Source organism: Schistocerca gregaria, chromosome 10 (genome assembly GCF_023897955.1).
Source record: "Schistocerca gregaria isolate iqSchGreg1 chromosome 10, iqSchGreg1.2, whole genome shotgun sequence".
In the NCBI taxonomy this organism is placed as follows: Eukaryota; Metazoa; Arthropoda; class Insecta; order Orthoptera; family Acrididae; genus Schistocerca; species Schistocerca gregaria.
The window spans coordinates 183,199,550-183,216,469 of NC_064929.1; the positions used below are offsets into that span (position 1 = coordinate 183,199,550).

The following is a 16,920-nucleotide window of genomic DNA, read 5'->3' on the forward strand; positions in this document are numbered from 1 at the left end:
TGATACTTGATTTAGTAAAGATATATACACCTCTGTTTTTGGCATTTTTTTTCTACAATTCTAACTTGCCGACTTATATGGATGAATATTAATGATACTTAGTTCAAGAGTCTAAAGGTGGCAGGGGTCAAATACTGGGAGCGAAAGGCTATTTACAATTTGTACAGAAACCAGATGGCACTTATAAGAGTCGAGGGACATGAAAGGGAAGCAGTGGTTGGGAAGGGAGTGAGACAGGGTTGTAGCTTCTCCCCGATGTTATTCAATCTGTATATTGAGCAAGCAGTAAAGGAAACAAAAGAAAAATTCGGAATAGGTATTGAAATCCATGGAGAAGAAATAAAACTTTGAGGTTCGCGGATGACATTGTAATTCTGTCAGAGTCAGCGAAGGACTTGGAAGAGCAGTTGAATGAAATGGACAGTGTCTTGAAAGGAGAATATAAGATGAACATCAGCAAAAGCAAAATGAGGATAATGGAATGTTGTCGAATTAAGTCAGGTGATGCTGAGGGAATTAGATTAGGAAATGAGACACTTAAGGTAGTAAAGGAGTTCTGCTATTTGGGGAGCAAAATAACTGATGATGGTCGAAGTAGGGAAGATATAAAATGTAGACTGGCAATGGCAAGGAAAGCATTTCTGAAGAAGAGAAATTTGTTAACATCGAGTATAGATTTAAGTGTCGGGAAGTCATTTCTGAAAGTATTTGTATGGAGTGTAGCCATGTATGGAAGTGAAACATGGACGATAAATAGTTTGGACAAGAAGAGAATAGAAGCTTTCGAAATGTGGTGCTACAGAAGAATGCTGAAGATTAGATGGGTAGATCACATAACTAATGAGGAAGTATAGAATAGGATTGCGGAGAAGAGAAGTTTGTGGCACAACTTGACCAGAAGAAGGGATCTGTTGGTAGGACATGTTCTGAGGCATCAAGGGATCACCATTTAGTATTGGAGGGCAGCGTGGAGGTTAAAAATCGTAGAGGGCAACCAAGAGATGAATACACTAAGCAGATTCAGAAGGATGTAGGTTGCAGTAGGTACTGGGAGATGAAGAAACTTGCACAGGATAGAGTAGCATGGAGAGGTGCATCAAATCAGTCTCAGGACTGAAGACCACAACATCAACAACAACAACAGTTCAAAAGTTCTGCACCAATGCTCCATGATGCACATGCAGTCAGTGTTTGCTCTGTTCATTGCTATCTTGAGATCTAGTGATTTACTAGCTCAAGTTCTAGTGATTTATTTCTAAGGCACTGAATAAAATAGAAAGAAACTTCCACATGGGAAAAATATATTAAAAACAAAGATTCCAAGACCTACCAAGCGGGAAAGTGCCAGCAGACAGGCACAACAAAACAACACACAAACACACACAAAATTTCTAGCTTTTGCAACCAACGGTTGCTTCTTCAGGCCCTGAAGAAGCAACCATTGGTTGCGAAAGCTAGAAATTTTGTGTGTGTTTGTGTGTTGTTTTGTTGTGCCTGTCTGCTGGCACTTTCCCGCTTGGTAGGTCTTGGAATCTTTGTTTTTAATATAAGGCACTGAATATTTAGACATAAAATATGCATGTGACTAGGGTGAGAACTGGCCACAATTTTATTTACACTTTGAGCTGTCATATTCGTTCTCGTGTTCTGGAGAAATACCAAAAATCCTTAAGAATGACAGGTTTCCTGCACCTCTCAGGGTGTAAATGTGCATTGGGCTGTGGCAAGTTGCTTATCACTGCAATTGGTGCTGCTGCTAATGTACTTAATACAGCCATTTCTGTTGTTGTTGTTATTGTTGATGGTGATGCTGTTTCTGACATTTCAAATGTCGGTTCTGCCACTACTATTGTGTTTTCTTGTTAACTTGGAGTCTCTCGTTTTTCTCTAAAATAATATTTGGATGGTGAGGAACTGTAGTTCTCTTGTCATTAAAATCGCTGTCCACTGTTCTTTCTGTTGACACTTCGTCTTTTTTTACGTGCTTTGCTGGTGCTGATGGTTCAAATGCTTTTACCTTCTTTTGAAGTGCTTTCATTATTGAGTCTGGTGATGGCAATGCAATTATCATTTTGGTGTTGAATTTTTTTTTTTTTTTTTTTGCAGTTTTTTTATTTCCTTGGTTATCAAAGATTTGCCAGATATTCTTTCCCCAAGCCATTCAGGTGAAGTCCGTGTTGCGTGTGGAGTCTATGTCCAGTAGTGCTTATATCAACACATACCACATTTTTAAAATGTCTGCAGATTTTTTGCAAACTGATTGTTGGCACTTTCTATTTCCTTATTAACACATGATCATCTTACAAGATCATAGCAATGTGGAATATTGACCATTACTATGTTTGTGTGAGTGAGGTTTCTCAGACACTGTTTAAGATCACGCATTGCACTCGCTGTTTCATTTTTGTAGACATTGTTTGCGCCTCCCAAAAGTACGAGAAAGTCTTTATCATGCAGAGTTTTTACCTCTGTGGATGCAGTCATTTTTTTTTAATTTCGCCAAGTGGGGCTCCCCATTTCACTATACCACAAATTATGTTTTAGTTGTTTCTTTTAGCTTACTTGCAAGTCCATGACCATAGCTGTCTGAAAGCTCAAACAATTTGCTATTATTGGAGTTCACAATGTGGGAATCATTTTGTATTTTTGGTGAACACTTCGGCACAGTTTTTGGTCACAACATTTACATTGATCTCTTTCATGCTTGTTTGCATCAATAAATTTTCTTCTTCTACCTTATTCGCAGTGCCTTTCTGCTTTTTCCATCGTTCATGCAAACACCATATTGCATACTCACAACCAGCAGTTGAAAGTCCTTGAAATGTGTTTCATGCACAATGCTTGCGTAACTTTCACAGGTTTCCTGCTTCGACTACAAAGATCATGATCACTGTGCTCTGGGGCTGTGAAGGTGTGATTCTCATTGATGTGATGCCAAGAGGCGGCACCATTAATTCAGAAATATGTGTCAACACATTAACAAAACTCAAGACATGGTTCTGGTGACTTTAGCACTACAACTACCCAGGAAATGTTTTGCTGTAACACAGTAACACTTGACCCCTCACCAGTCTGAGGACTGCTGAACACTTTGCAAAAGAGGGTTAGACAGAGTTACCCCATCCACCTCACCAGCCTGACCTAGCCCCCTCGATCTTCACTTGTTTGGGCCATTCGTGGAAGACATTTTGAAGATGATGAGGAGGTGATTCACACAGTGAAGCATTGGCTCCACCATCAGGACAAGGATTGGTCCGACAGGGCATACATGCCCTTGTTTCGCACTGGAGGAAGGCCATAAAATGGGTTGGAGATATGTGGAAAAATAGGCTGTGTAGATAAAACACCATTCTTTCATATGTGTAATTGTCATTATGTTCAATAAAGAATTGTTGAAAAAAATGTGGTGCGTTACTTTCTGTTCAACCCTTGTAACTTAATTGCTGACTTACTCTTATCCATTAAAAATTATGTTTTAGTTACTTACAGAATTAAAAGTAATCATTCTTGCCCATCAATTCTGCAAGCCCACTCTTTCTTCAACCTTTATATTCTCCTTTTTATCATGGTAGTAGAGACCGAAGAAAATTTAACTGCTAATGATAGATAAACATAGTAATTTCTCCTGCAGCAGTATGGCCAAAGGAAAAATTATTCTTATCTTTCTCTTTTCTGTCAAATGGGCATTCTGTTTGTATTTTTATGTTCTGAAATAGATACTGGGATCTAGAAAGATCTTTAAAACTATTTAATACAGTGTACCTGCATGAAAATATATGAATGTATAAAACAGGAGGATACTCTTGGTGGGTGGAGTTATCAGGAGAACACTACAAGAGTGGAATTATATGCTTCAGTGTGGCAAAATTATTATTTACTGTCCACTATGTAAATAGCATTTTAATCTTTCACTACAGTTATGCCTCAAAAACAGAGGCTACTGATGGGATTTTACAACTTTTGTTTTACTGCAGTATGATTGCATTGCACTACAAAACAAAAGCAAAGATTATGAATAACATCAAACTGAACATCTCAGTTAAAAAGGTTGTTTTTTATTGTTAAATCTATAGACTACACTATCTTCAACTAGACCTTATTTTGATAAATAAAAAAAAAGGTCAATGGATAACCTGGATGCTACACCTTAACAGATTCCTTTAAACTCTTTTTTAAATGGATATGCCTGTGGTGTATCTTTCATCCAAATCCATTCTGTTCCCTTCAGAGGGACAGTTTTTAGTTATTTTGTGTTCATGTGTGATAATTATGAGGATTTAGTGTCCACAGGCAGTTATCAAGGTTTGAATTTGTTCAGATTTTTAACTGGTTTTTAATAGCATTCAGTGCTGCTATTGCATTTACACATTTAATTTCAATGATCGATTTCTTACCACTTCATACACAACTAGTTAATTGGTTGCAACATTGCATAATTTCAACATGTTATGTTAAAACTTTCATGCAACAGAAATGCAAAAGGCTGCGCAGTCGTGATACTCACGTAAGAAACCCACCATTAAAAACATTTTCAGTAAGAGCCAGTGCTTGGCATCTTGCAGGCCTATGCTGCATTGCATGAAATACATGCATATCTTTCATATCTGGCAAATGCATTTTTATACTTTTAAGCTTTATGAAATGAAATTACTTTCATTTATATTTGTGAATTTAGTACTGTTCCTCTGTAATATTGATTGGAGCATTACCAAAGTGTAGACCACACTTGTTGAAACTGGATCGTTTCTTTGCATTATTATTTGGAACTCTCTAATATTATTCCAAGTAAACCTCAGTCAGAAGAGTTGTATGCTTGATATACATCGATCTGAAATAACTATCTATTCCTGAGTAGTAGGAAACCATGTTATGTTTACTTTCTTATTACTAGATCTATCACAGAAATACTTTGGAAATGTGTTTGATCAACAGACTCATCTAACCCTTTATTGTTAAAGCAGTTTCTTGTAAAAAAAAATTACAATATTCTTTGCATGAAGTAATATTCTTCCAAAGGCACATTGTGCTTCTGTAACAAACTAGACATTTTATGTCAATCTTCAGCACATATCATGACACCACTACCATTACAAAAATCAGTGTATACTTATGTTCTTTGTTGTATACTTGCTAATGCCTATTGATGATGCTTATGACTCAAAATCCTAACATAAGTAAAACTGAAATAAAAGGTAGCAAACTTATCACTAGTTGTGGTTACTAAAAATTTGTATTGTATTTGAAATAGTTTGCGAAGTAAAGGAAGAAAGTACTGGGAAATACAGAGAAAATTTTAAATATGTGCAATAGTGGAATTTCAATTTACTCAAAAGGAAGGGTGTTGATAATTCTGATTTTTCTGGAAGGTAAAATTAAGTCAGAAACATCAGACAAGTTTTTTTTTTTTCAGAATTACTTTTTTCATGTGAAAAAACTTCAGTATTCGTTTGGTATACCTGCGTCCTTTGTTGTTAATTTTGTAAAACTGTTACTTCTTTCTGTGCACAAGTTTGTGCTACACTGTTGAACTTTCTGGACTGTTGGCGTGCACGTAGTTACTGTCACTTACATGAAAATTGTACAGTCCAGCTATCAGTCTTAGCACTGTGCTGTATGTTAAGTATTCTACTTATTATATAAGAAGAATGAAATTTTTCCTGCTACCTGTGACAGGAAAGCTATCATTTGAGTATGAAAAAAGTGTAGCTGTTTGAACAAAAACAACAGGAAAAACTTTCCAATTTGCATTAAATTCTGCCTCATTGTAACAGAGCACTTACTCATCTTTCTGCAATGTTAATGTTAATGCAGAAGAAAAGTCTGCACAATGTGCAGATCACTTAAAATTAAAGCAACATTCTGCCATTTGCTGTAGTGTTGTGAAGGAAAGCAACATTATTGTGACACAGAAATTTTACTGGTGTCTTCTTTTGCACGAATTTAATGTTTTATGATCTCTGCATGCAATTATGAAATGGAGCCAATGAAACTTTTAATGAAGAATGCACTCATAAATTAGAGATTTATCAATGTATCCTTTCTACTACTGTATTGAAAAGTAGCTGTATTGGTAGTCACCGTTTATAATCTCACATCTCTGACACCTTTTTGTTCCTGTGCATTACATTCAATTTCAGTTACAGCTTTCAAATATTTGCCACTTTCTTCTAGGTAATGTAAAATCTTATATTCTGTTTAACTGAAAATCTTTCAAAAAATATTTAAGAAAATTAAGTGTTAGCAAATTTTATTATTATTCATATGACATCACAGACATTACTATAGATTTAAGTCATCATTTATGGTATGTAGTAGTAATCAGTTTCATTGGCATCCTTTCACATTGGTCTTGCCTCTCTCATTTTTCTATAAAGGCTAAAAGCAGAGGCTATGTAGGTTGCAGTGAACCTTTTTAAGTGCATGACACTATGTAGTTTATTGCATTTAAAAGAATATTGCTTCACAAAATAAATTGATGATAAACACTTTTAAAAAATTACTTATTTAAAAATTGGAACTCTGAAGATTTCTGTCCACATACCAGCTGTTCCTGCAAGAACAACTGCAGAAGGACTGACACAGTAATTTAACAAAAGAATGAATGAATCTATGTGAATCAGTGCTCCTTTCCTCTCATTCACTGTATCTTTAAGTCCTTGCTGATCCAGTATTATGAGTGACTTTACCTATCCTCCAACATCTAGATATGTGCCCTAACCTTTATCTGCTGTCTGTCTTTATCCTGATGAAAGAATTTTGGAAAATTCCAAATGACAGAAGTAGTATTTTTAAATTTGTGTGTGTTTCATCTGTGCTCCAGGTTTTCCTGTTTCAACAGCTGGTAAATGGATGTTCTTCTTCTGTCACATGTATACTTTATCTATTACATTTTTTAAAGTTCAGCATTAGGTACACAAGCTTTTCTGCAGAGTCACTAAAGAAGACTCTCAAATCGATAGAAGCTCAGATTTGCAGCCTCCATCATTTTTGTGTGCTATGTCCAATAATCAGTGGCTGAAGACATATCTTACACCAGTTTTTGCATTAAGCTGTTGTTACTTCCTAAGAGCTCAAAATTATATGTAAGATAAATGTGATGCCACATGTTGTGTCATTTAGTCTTTAAATGTATGTACTGGAAGACACTGATGGATCTATATGTGATCACAGTTGCTAAGCATCCGTAAAAAGGGTAATATGGAAAATTAATGTGTTTGTGATTGATACTTGTGTATGGTCTTATGGTGAAGAAAGTCTGTGTGTTTTAGAAATAAAATATGTGCATTGACAGATGTTAGTAATCCATATTCATTTTTACTGCAACAGCCTTGAAAATGGTACTTACTAAAAGCAGATATCTGTGCAGATAAGTTTCTTCACTTCAGTGCCAGAAAATGTGAACAAGCATTCGTATAATTCACACATCTAGTTCAATAAATCCTGTCATGAAGGATAGCCATCATGGATGTGGAAAAAGGCAAGCTATACAAGGATAGCTGATGCAAGTTTCTTTAATGAGGTGACACATACAACTGTTGATAATTTGAAGAACTGCTTGTTGTGGTTTCACTCACAGCAGCCATATATACAGGAAGGCTATAGCAACAAAAAACAAGCAGAAGATGCAGACACAGGATAAAACAAATAAGTTGTCAAGTTGATCAAGGTAAACATGTGGAGTACTTAAAAAAATGCCATCCACTAGGTACATATGCAATTAGCTTTCCATTCGATAAATTGAAAATCGTCAGGGTAATAAAATATCTATAGAATCATGTATAACAGGCCATGATTTTGAAACCAACAAAAACGACTTCACTATGATCATTGTGTTTAACCTTAATGAAGTCAGTTTTGTTCTGGTATTGAAATCATGTCCTCTTACATGTGGTTCTGTAAATTATTTTATGACTCTGATGATTTTCACTTTATCTGATGCAAAATTGAATTACATATCTATCTAATGTACAGCTTGTTTGTAAGTACTTGCACATGTCTACCTTGGCCAACTTGGCAACATATTTGTTTTATTCTGTGTGAATACTCTTTGGGCCTTCTTTCAGTTTTCCTGTGAAATTGGTTACTATGAGCAAAGCCAGTAAAAAAACATCTGAATGTGTAGTGCTGATCTGCTTATACTGATAGTCATGGGAATTATTTCTAGATTACTTTACCCATGTACACGTATATCTGGAGAAAAATAGCAAAACTGAAAAGCCACAGTTCAGTTGCTACTTTTACCTGATACTTCAGATTAAGCAGTTATGTGATTTTACACAGGTCACTATCAGCTGTCTGTATACTGGCAAAGTCAAATTCTGTCTAAAGCCATAATACGCAAAATCAACATCACTGAGTCAAAATATTCTGGTAAATTGTGGAAGGAGTAGCTAATGAGGCACTCTTTTACTTTATATTTGAATATCTGGTGATTTTCAATTTCCTGTCTGATGTCTACTGGCAGTGTGTTATATTGTATAGACTTTTCCATAGAAATATAAAGCTCCAGTCTGATGGCCACACATAATCTATATGGAAATTATTTCTGCTTCTAGTATTGTAATTATAAATTTTGCAGTTCTACCTTAATTCATTCCTGTTTTTAACCACAAATGCCACTAGAGAGTAAACTTATCTTCAAAAAAAGGGGGATGGGAATAGGTAGATGTGCTCTACATGTACAAACAAACAAATGACTACAATTTTTCAAAAACTGGATGATTTATTTGAGAGAAACAGCTTGACAAATTGAGCAAATCAATAACAAGTTGGATCACCTCTGGCCCTTGTGCAAGCAGTTATTTGGCTTGGCATTGATTGATAGAATTATTGGACATCCTCCTGAGGGATATCATGCCAAATTCCATCCTATTGGCACCTTAAACCATGAAAATCCTGGACTGGTTCAAGGGCCCCACCCATAAGGCTCCAAACATTCTCATCTGCAGAGAGATCCGTTGACCTTGCTGGTCAAGGTAGGGTTTGGCAAGCACAAAGGCAAGTGGTCACCACATCTGGGCGGGCATTATTTTGCTGAAATATAAACCCAAGACAGCTTCCCATGAAGGGCAAGAAAATTGTGTGTAGAATGTCATTGACATACCATTGTGCTGTAAGGATGCCATAGACGATGACCAAAGATATCCTAGTGTGAAAAGAAATGGCACCCTAGACCATAACACCTAGTCATCAGACTGTACGGTAGACAACAGTCCATTGTGCTTACTGAACCACCGGTTGCATGCCAGAATGATGACAGTGATGAATCAAAGCTGTGAGTGCTCTTTGATGACACTCAGTCCTCACTTCTGTCATCTCACTGGGTCGACTGCTTCATTCTTGATGCTGTGTTTGGGTGTAGTTCACCCATTCCTATCAACATTGTCAAATGTGGCATCACGCCTACTCAAATGTCAAGCAATTTACTAGGTACTCCAATTGGCTTCTTTGAGCTCAACTACAAATCGTCTCTCAGATGCTGACATCATAGTACTCTTGGGCCTGTCCGTGAGCCATAGTTACTTATCAACTGAGTACACAGAATGGCATTCACAAGGACTTTATGCCCTTTTATTGACTTGTCCCCTGTTACTATCTTTGTCAGCTGCATGGTGAAATCGTGCTGCAGCAGCAGACATTCACCCTTCAGATGCCAAATTTTACAGTTTTGTGTTTTCTGTCAGTACCTTGATTAATATCAATTTGTGACCAATCAGCATAACTCCTTCATTGTGCATCACTTATTTTTTATTATTAGTGTGTATAAGAATCCCTATGACTGTGAACGAGCTTCTACAACAAGTCTAATTATCAACTTTACACAATATTGTTATTGCATAGCATGCCCTTCCTCATGTTTTCATGATGTGTAAAACAGCCACATGTGCAGAAACAACTGTTTTTCAAAATATCAACTAAATAATAAGTAAGCAACTGAGAATGAAGTTAAGAGTGATAGGAGGAATGCTTACACAGCTCATGCTATTAGACACGGGTTCTGTTTGTATAGCTCCTCTTCCATCTTCTTGTGCATTTTGAATGTGATTGTTACCAAGAATGTTTTTTCAATAGCTCTTTGGCACTTGCACTTGCACATACGTACTAATTCAGGAACTGTGCCACTGTTTTGTCTGTAAGTGAACAAAACACTTCACTTGCTTTTTTACAACTTTGGATCAATACATGAAATTCATTTTTCTTCAGCTGCTGTAGATTCTGATGGTTTTTCATTATCTAATAGCATTACTGCCAGAGCAACTGCTACTTTGGGCCCATAGCTGAGACCCTTTCTAAATTGTCAGAAAGTATCTGATTTCTTGCATAAGAATGGAAAATTAATGACAAGTATGTACACAATTTGAAATTAGTCAGCATTATACACTGTGTTGCTTAGTAGCACAAGTTAAAGAGTTCCTTTGTTTCTCATCTTCTACACTGCCTCACTGATTGTTGGAAGGCAACAAAGTAATTATAATTTTTATGTTTGGTGACTGCATGTTAGTCACTGGCACTCCAATGGAGGTCCAGCTACCATAAACAAAAACTGAAATATGAATTAAAGAAAGGTTATTTACTAGATGATATTACTCAGTTTGCATAATCAAAAAGTAAAGCCTATAAACTGACTTTTACTGTAATGCTGTCTAACTAGATCATGAGGTCATATATAGCTAGAGGTATGTTTATACAGGGGTGAATAGAGGAGAACGAAAAAGCAAAATAATCTTAATAAACACAAAGTCTGGAAATCTGTGGTTTCCTCAATATGACGTATTATGGCTGAGTACATGGACACCTTATGATAGAGTCCCCAAAGGTCCAGACTGCAAATATGCACTTGAGGTCACACACCTTACAGCAAGTGTTCCAGTTTGCCACTGTTGTGTGAAGGCAGGCTTCAGCGTGTCTTCTCATTGATGTCCATACATGTTCAAAAATCCCATTTGTGTTGCAAATGTGTTGACAACCGTCCACAATGCATTCCCATAGTTCATTGACACTATCAGTGTAGCTGCAATACAGCAAAGCCTTTAAATATCCCCACACAAAAGAATCCGTCAGGCTGAAGTCAGGATCTGTGAGGAGATGGTACTGGCAAGCTGTGACGAGTACTCTTACCGTCGAAATGCTATTTGCCATTACTTAGGTATCTGGAATGATACAAAAATCAAACGAGGGCAGTGTATCACTTTGTATTTTACACCTCACTTGCAGTGTTGCAGAATAAATGTAGTGAAACATTCCACATGGGAAAAATATATCTAAAAACAAAGATGATGTGACTTACCAAACAAAAGCACTGGCAGGTCGATAGACACACAAACAAACACAAACAAACACACAGAATTCAAGCTTTTGCAACCAACGGTTGCTTCTTCAGGAAAGAGGGAAGGAGAGGGAAAGACGAAAGAATGTGGGTTTTAAGGGAGAGGGTAAGGAGTCACTCCAATCCCGGGAGCGGAAACATTTACCTTAAGGGGGAAAAAGGACAGGTATACACTCGCACACACACACACACATATCCATCTGCACATACACAGACACAAGCAGACATTTGTAAAGGCGCCTTTACAAATGTCTGCTTGTGTCTGTGTATGTGTATGTGTGTGTGTGTGTGTGTGTGTGTGTGTGTGTGTGTGTGTGTGTGTACCTGTCCTTTTTCCCCCTTAAGGTAAATGTTTCCACTCCCGGGATTGGAGTGGCTCCTTACCCTCTCCCTTAAAACCCACATCCTTTTGTCTTTCCCTCTCCTTCCCTCTTTCCTGAAGAAGCAACCGTTGGTTGCTAAAGCTTGAATTTTGTGTGTATGTTTGTGTTTGTTTGTGTGTCTATCGACCTGCCAGTGCTTTTGTTTGATAAGTCACATCATCTTTGTTTTTAGAATAAATATAGTTTTAGACAGTCAAAATTTTAGCATGGTTGCCCTTGTGCATTCGTCATATTGGGAAAATCATCAGTTTCAGGACCTATATTTATTATGATTATTTGCTTCTTTCATTGTCATATACTTATTTTATTTGTACCTATAGTAGTCAAGAAGCCAGTATAAGAGTACATTTATCAGTCATTCTTCTATTCTGCACACTTTCTGTCAACAAGGTTCTTTCTCTGGGTGTAGAGTAAAAAATTAAACTGCTTTTCCTGTTTGCATCATTGTTCTGAAATTCGTGCATAAGAACCAATTTACCAGCCTTTTGCTTATGATTTTCCATATCATATCATTATATTGATAGCCATGTAGCAGTGTTTTTCATATGATACACATATTTCATAATAATCTACACGAAAAATCTAGTTAAATTTAATGACAGTGAAAAAGTGTCCCAAAAGCTGAAGTTCGTTATGTGCTTTAGATGAAGTATACACATTTTACAATTATAATTATTTTATACCCTTGGTTCGAATATGTAGTGGAAAAATAAATGTTGTTTCTTAGCCTGAGTGTAATAATCGTAAATTGTCAGCAACACAATTAGTATACTACAGCACATAAACTTTCTTGGTTTGAATATATAGTGGAAAAATAAATGTTATTTCTTAGCTTGAGTGTAATAATCGTAAATTGTTAGCAACACAATAAGTATACTACAATACATAAACTTTGAATAGACGCAAGTGTTGCCATCAGTATTGTGTGTGTGTGTCTTTGTGTGTGCTAGCTTCAGTGACGTGATAAAACAGCCACATATTCACATACAGAAGCTTGTGTGTCACTATTCTGTTTGTGGGACACACACATTCACAGGCCTTGTGTCGTCAAATAAGCAAATGATTTTGTGAGCACTTTGCACAAATTTTATAAAACTTATTCTTTATGTGCCCGATGAAAATTTAAATAGGGTTGCCAACAACTCAGGTTTTCTGTCATAATGTTGCACTGTCTAAGCACAAGAATGGTGGTAGCCCACTTCTCTTTTAACTGTTCACCACTCTTTGCTTCACAAGACAAGCAGTTTTTGATATCACACAAGAGCTGCAGGTAACTTTAACTAGAATACGATAGCTGTCACTGTATATGCTAGCAGACTTGTTTTCCTTCTCTCGTTCCGCAACAGCATTGCTTGCAAAATCATTACAAAATATTCTTGTTAAATTTTGCTGCTGAGAAAAGCATGTTGACCTTAAAATTTTGCCACCTCGTAGTGTTGGCAACCCTATGATCTCAACACTTTTCATTCATGTGTGTTCTGCAGCCACGGTTTTGTGTGTGTCACGTGTTTGGTTCTCTCTGTCCTTGTTCCAGCGACTGCCAGCAGTTCTCAGCCGAATTGGCATAATTATGGCCACTCCGCTGGTAAGACAGGTAGAGCATTCGGTTGGTAGCCGACAAACATGAAAAAGAGAAAGAGAGACAGACAAAAAGCGCATCGCAACGCATCGCAACTTTTTCTTTGTTTTTTGTTTGTTATTTTTTCAGTACTTCTGTTGTGCATGTTTCCAGTCCTGTGTGTAGTAGCTACATGCTTTACTCTTCACTTCACACTGTGCCTTTGTGCGTCGCTTCTCTCTGGCTTCAGTGCTGTTTTGACACGCAGAGATGCTTACACATAATAGAGCAAACGGGATTAGTTATATATCCGACGGGTTGTTTTCTCTTGAGGTTTGCTGAGACGAGTGGGGAGCATTTTTGAGTGCTCTTTAACTTTCTGTCAGTTCAATAGAAAGCAGTGCAAAATTAATTAGCATTTTTATTAGCTGTAACTTTGTCTTAAAATTCACTGCAGCTCTAAGGTCAGTGGTAGTCATACAGTTCCACTCTTGAATTTATGACAGTTTTGGAAGGGTCTTTGTATTTTTTCCAGCTGCAATGACAATTGACATGAGAATGTTGCCAAATTCTGAAATATTTGCATTACAAAAGGTCATTTGATAGATAAAAAATCAGTGCCTACTGAATGAATGAAACATTCTGAAATACAGGAAGATGTGTATGGTCACATTTTACAGTGAGTAACATTTATACAATGTAACAAATTGAGAGAAAGTGTGATAATTATGAAAATGCTCAGATCTTCACAGCCAGCTGTATTTACTATGCTTCTAAAGTGGGATGTTTAACATCATAACTGTAACAGTACTAACATGATAATTCCAATTGTACTACTGTGGCTGTAATTATTTTCATTTGTGTGGTTGCATCACATAGTGCCTCTTCCTGTCATCATATACTTGGTATTCCTTGTTATTTTCCACACCACCTCTGCTGAGGCTCCAGACCCAGTCAACTTTTCATTGCTCCATCACTCCCTTCCCCATCTGGGATCTATCTGGGATACGTTTCTTCTCCATATCTCAAAAGATTATGAATATCTAAACACCAATGCATAGTTTAATCACAGATACTTTCTTACTGTCTCACTGCGATTTTTTTTTCCATTAATGTAGCTTTTAATTCTAAGGAACTTCATTTTACTGCCATCATTTTACTTTTGGTTCTGTGTAGATGATTATATTACCCAACCCATAGCTGTCATCAGATTTGCATTCAGACACAGTTGTTTTGTATAGTGGAATTTTTTTAATTCCATCATAGAAGTTTTCTGCTGCACCTTAAGTATGTTTGGCACCGTAAGTTTATCCTTTTATACCATATTTTGAAGATATTGAATGACTGAGGTTCCATTAATTCTTCTAATTTCATTCGTAAAAGACATCAAATTTTCTCTCTCACCATTCAGTCCACCACACTGAAGTAAGAGGTACATTTTTCTGTTTTCAACCAGGCCTCTGAATTTGTTTTAACTTCATAACTTAGCACTTAGTTTTGAAAAATCACAGTTGCACAGATGTTTGTACTTCACATACCTTACATCATTTTAGTGTAGAATTGGATAGCTGCTCTTTTGACCTGTGTTAAATGAATCTTTCTTCCATATGTCAAAGCGGCCTCACTCAGTTAAGAGTTGCACTTTATATTCTAGGTTGTCAGTGTCTTCTCGTTATCTTGACAGTTTATATTGTCATGATGTATCATGTTTTCTTATTGAAAAGTGTTTTTGGATGTAATTTGACTATCCTTTGATTTATTATGTTTGCTCAAAGCATGGATGAGAACTTCTTAAGTTAAATTATATCTCCTAGCACTTTTTACAGAAAGTTTCCTTTTATTTATGTGCAGCTGCTGAGTGTAGTATCTGTAACTGTTTCAGTGTTATTGCCAGTGACTGATATATTGAAGTTTCTCATTTCTGTGTGTTCCTTATTTTCACAAATCTATTCATTGAACTCAACTGTTTCTATAATTGTAGGCAAAAAGCTGCTTCCAACATTTTCATGACTTTGCTCTAATTTGGTCGGTCTTTAATGTGAAGTTCTTTGTTACATGATTTTCAAATTAAAATTATTCAATAGAACAAAATAGATTTTTCCACTATAGATAGTGCAGTTGAAATGTTCATAATAATTAGTCATATGAAAGAACAAAGTACTTAATGAAGAGCAACAAGTATATCTGATTTTAAGAGTTTCAATAGGTTTTGGTAACATGTCTTATGTTACATTAGCCGGAAGACCTTCATATGAGTATCATAGGCATATATTGGTTGTAAAAGTGAGGCCTGTCTGCTTTTCCTGGTGGTTCACAAATACTAACTTACAGTTGAGTGCAGTATCTGCAGCTGTCTGCTTAATTCAAGAAACAAGTTTCAAGGTCTGGGAGGGAACTTCATATATATTCTTTTTCAGGTTTGTGCATTATGCTCATATGGAGTTGGTAGTTCTCATTTTACTAGTCTTCTTGGAAACTGCTACTGCATTCCACTCACCATGAGCTACATTGTGTCTTGTTATTACCTGTTTCAGACCCCCCTTTTACTTGGAATGCAAATTTATAAATTGGTGGGGTGTTGTAAGAAAAATATTCATAGTATGGTATAGTAATCAGGAGAAATTTTTATTTTCTCATTTACACAAAAATTTAGGATGCACATCATTGTACTGAAAATGTTTGAAAAGTTATGTCAGTCAATAACTGATTACATTTAAAAGTTAAAGAAGGCAGCACAGTGCACAAAAAGAGCAAATTTCATGTAAAGACTGTTTCAGCTGAATAAGATAGGTCAATAGTACTTTGGTTACTCTTAGCCCATCAACTACCTTCACAGCTTATGTCTGATGCAGAAAACTGCTACTACCTGTCAAATGTTGTCATACATGTATTTGTAAAGAGATATTTCATCAATGTCAGGGTCACACTGGCTTTCAAGGATGTGTATATATTTTAAGTATTATTATTCTTAATTGAAAATTATTAGCTTTTTACTTAAAAATGTTTCTTGTTATAAAGTTTTGTGTAGGAACATGGATGGAATTTTGTTGATGAGTGTATTCTATGGACATTAAAGTTAACTCCAAGTAACAGATTTTAGAGGAATTGAAGATATATGTCAATTTTTTTCTGTTTCATACATAATATCTGACTGCATCAAAAAATGTCTAGTGTATTCAGTTTTCTGCATAACTGATGATGTAATAGAATAGTTCCTGTTTTGCATCAGTGAATGGTTGATATTATTCATGCACTCATCTCACACAAGACATTGTTCGAATAATATGCTGTTTGTATGTAATGGAAGTTTCAGTCTCTGTCACCAGTCATGTGAAAAGATTGCCCTCTACTCCTATAATTAATTCTAACTGCTTACTTTGAACATTGTGAAAAACAGGGTTCAATGTTGAATGCACATAATGGCAAAACTATCATCAAGTTAAAGGATGGTTAACAAAACACTACTTTTCTGGCCATGCTCCTATTGGAGGTGGTTTCTGCTTTCCTTCCTCTGATCTATGAATTCATTCCCCCCCAGTCAGTTACAGGGCAACATGCAGTTCAGTACGGACTCCAAATGATGGCGCAATTCGACATTTGCATGCCACAATGAAGAAATTTCATTAACTTTGTATTTACTTCAGCTGGTGTTA

At 36.2% G+C, this 16,920-nt stretch overlaps 1 protein-coding gene across 7 annotated transcripts in view; it reads left to right on the forward strand.

The window, feature by feature from the left end:
• The window catches only part of LOC126293306 (glutamate-gated chloride channel), a 1,510,688-nt gene that overhangs the window by 1,438,427 nt on the left and 55,341 nt on the right, over positions 1-16,920 (forward strand). For 3 of the 7 annotated variants that reach the window (XM_049986443.1, XM_049986446.1, XM_049986442.1), the window contains one exon: positions 13,244-13,303. The exons of 3 other annotated variants lie outside the window; for them this stretch is intronic. In XM_049986443.1, coding sequence (XP_049842400.1) covers positions 13,244-13,303 — 60 coding nt within the window. The remainder of the gene's footprint in view (positions 1-13,243; positions 13,304-16,920) is intronic. One more of the 7 variants, XM_049986445.1, reaches the window with a different exon arrangement.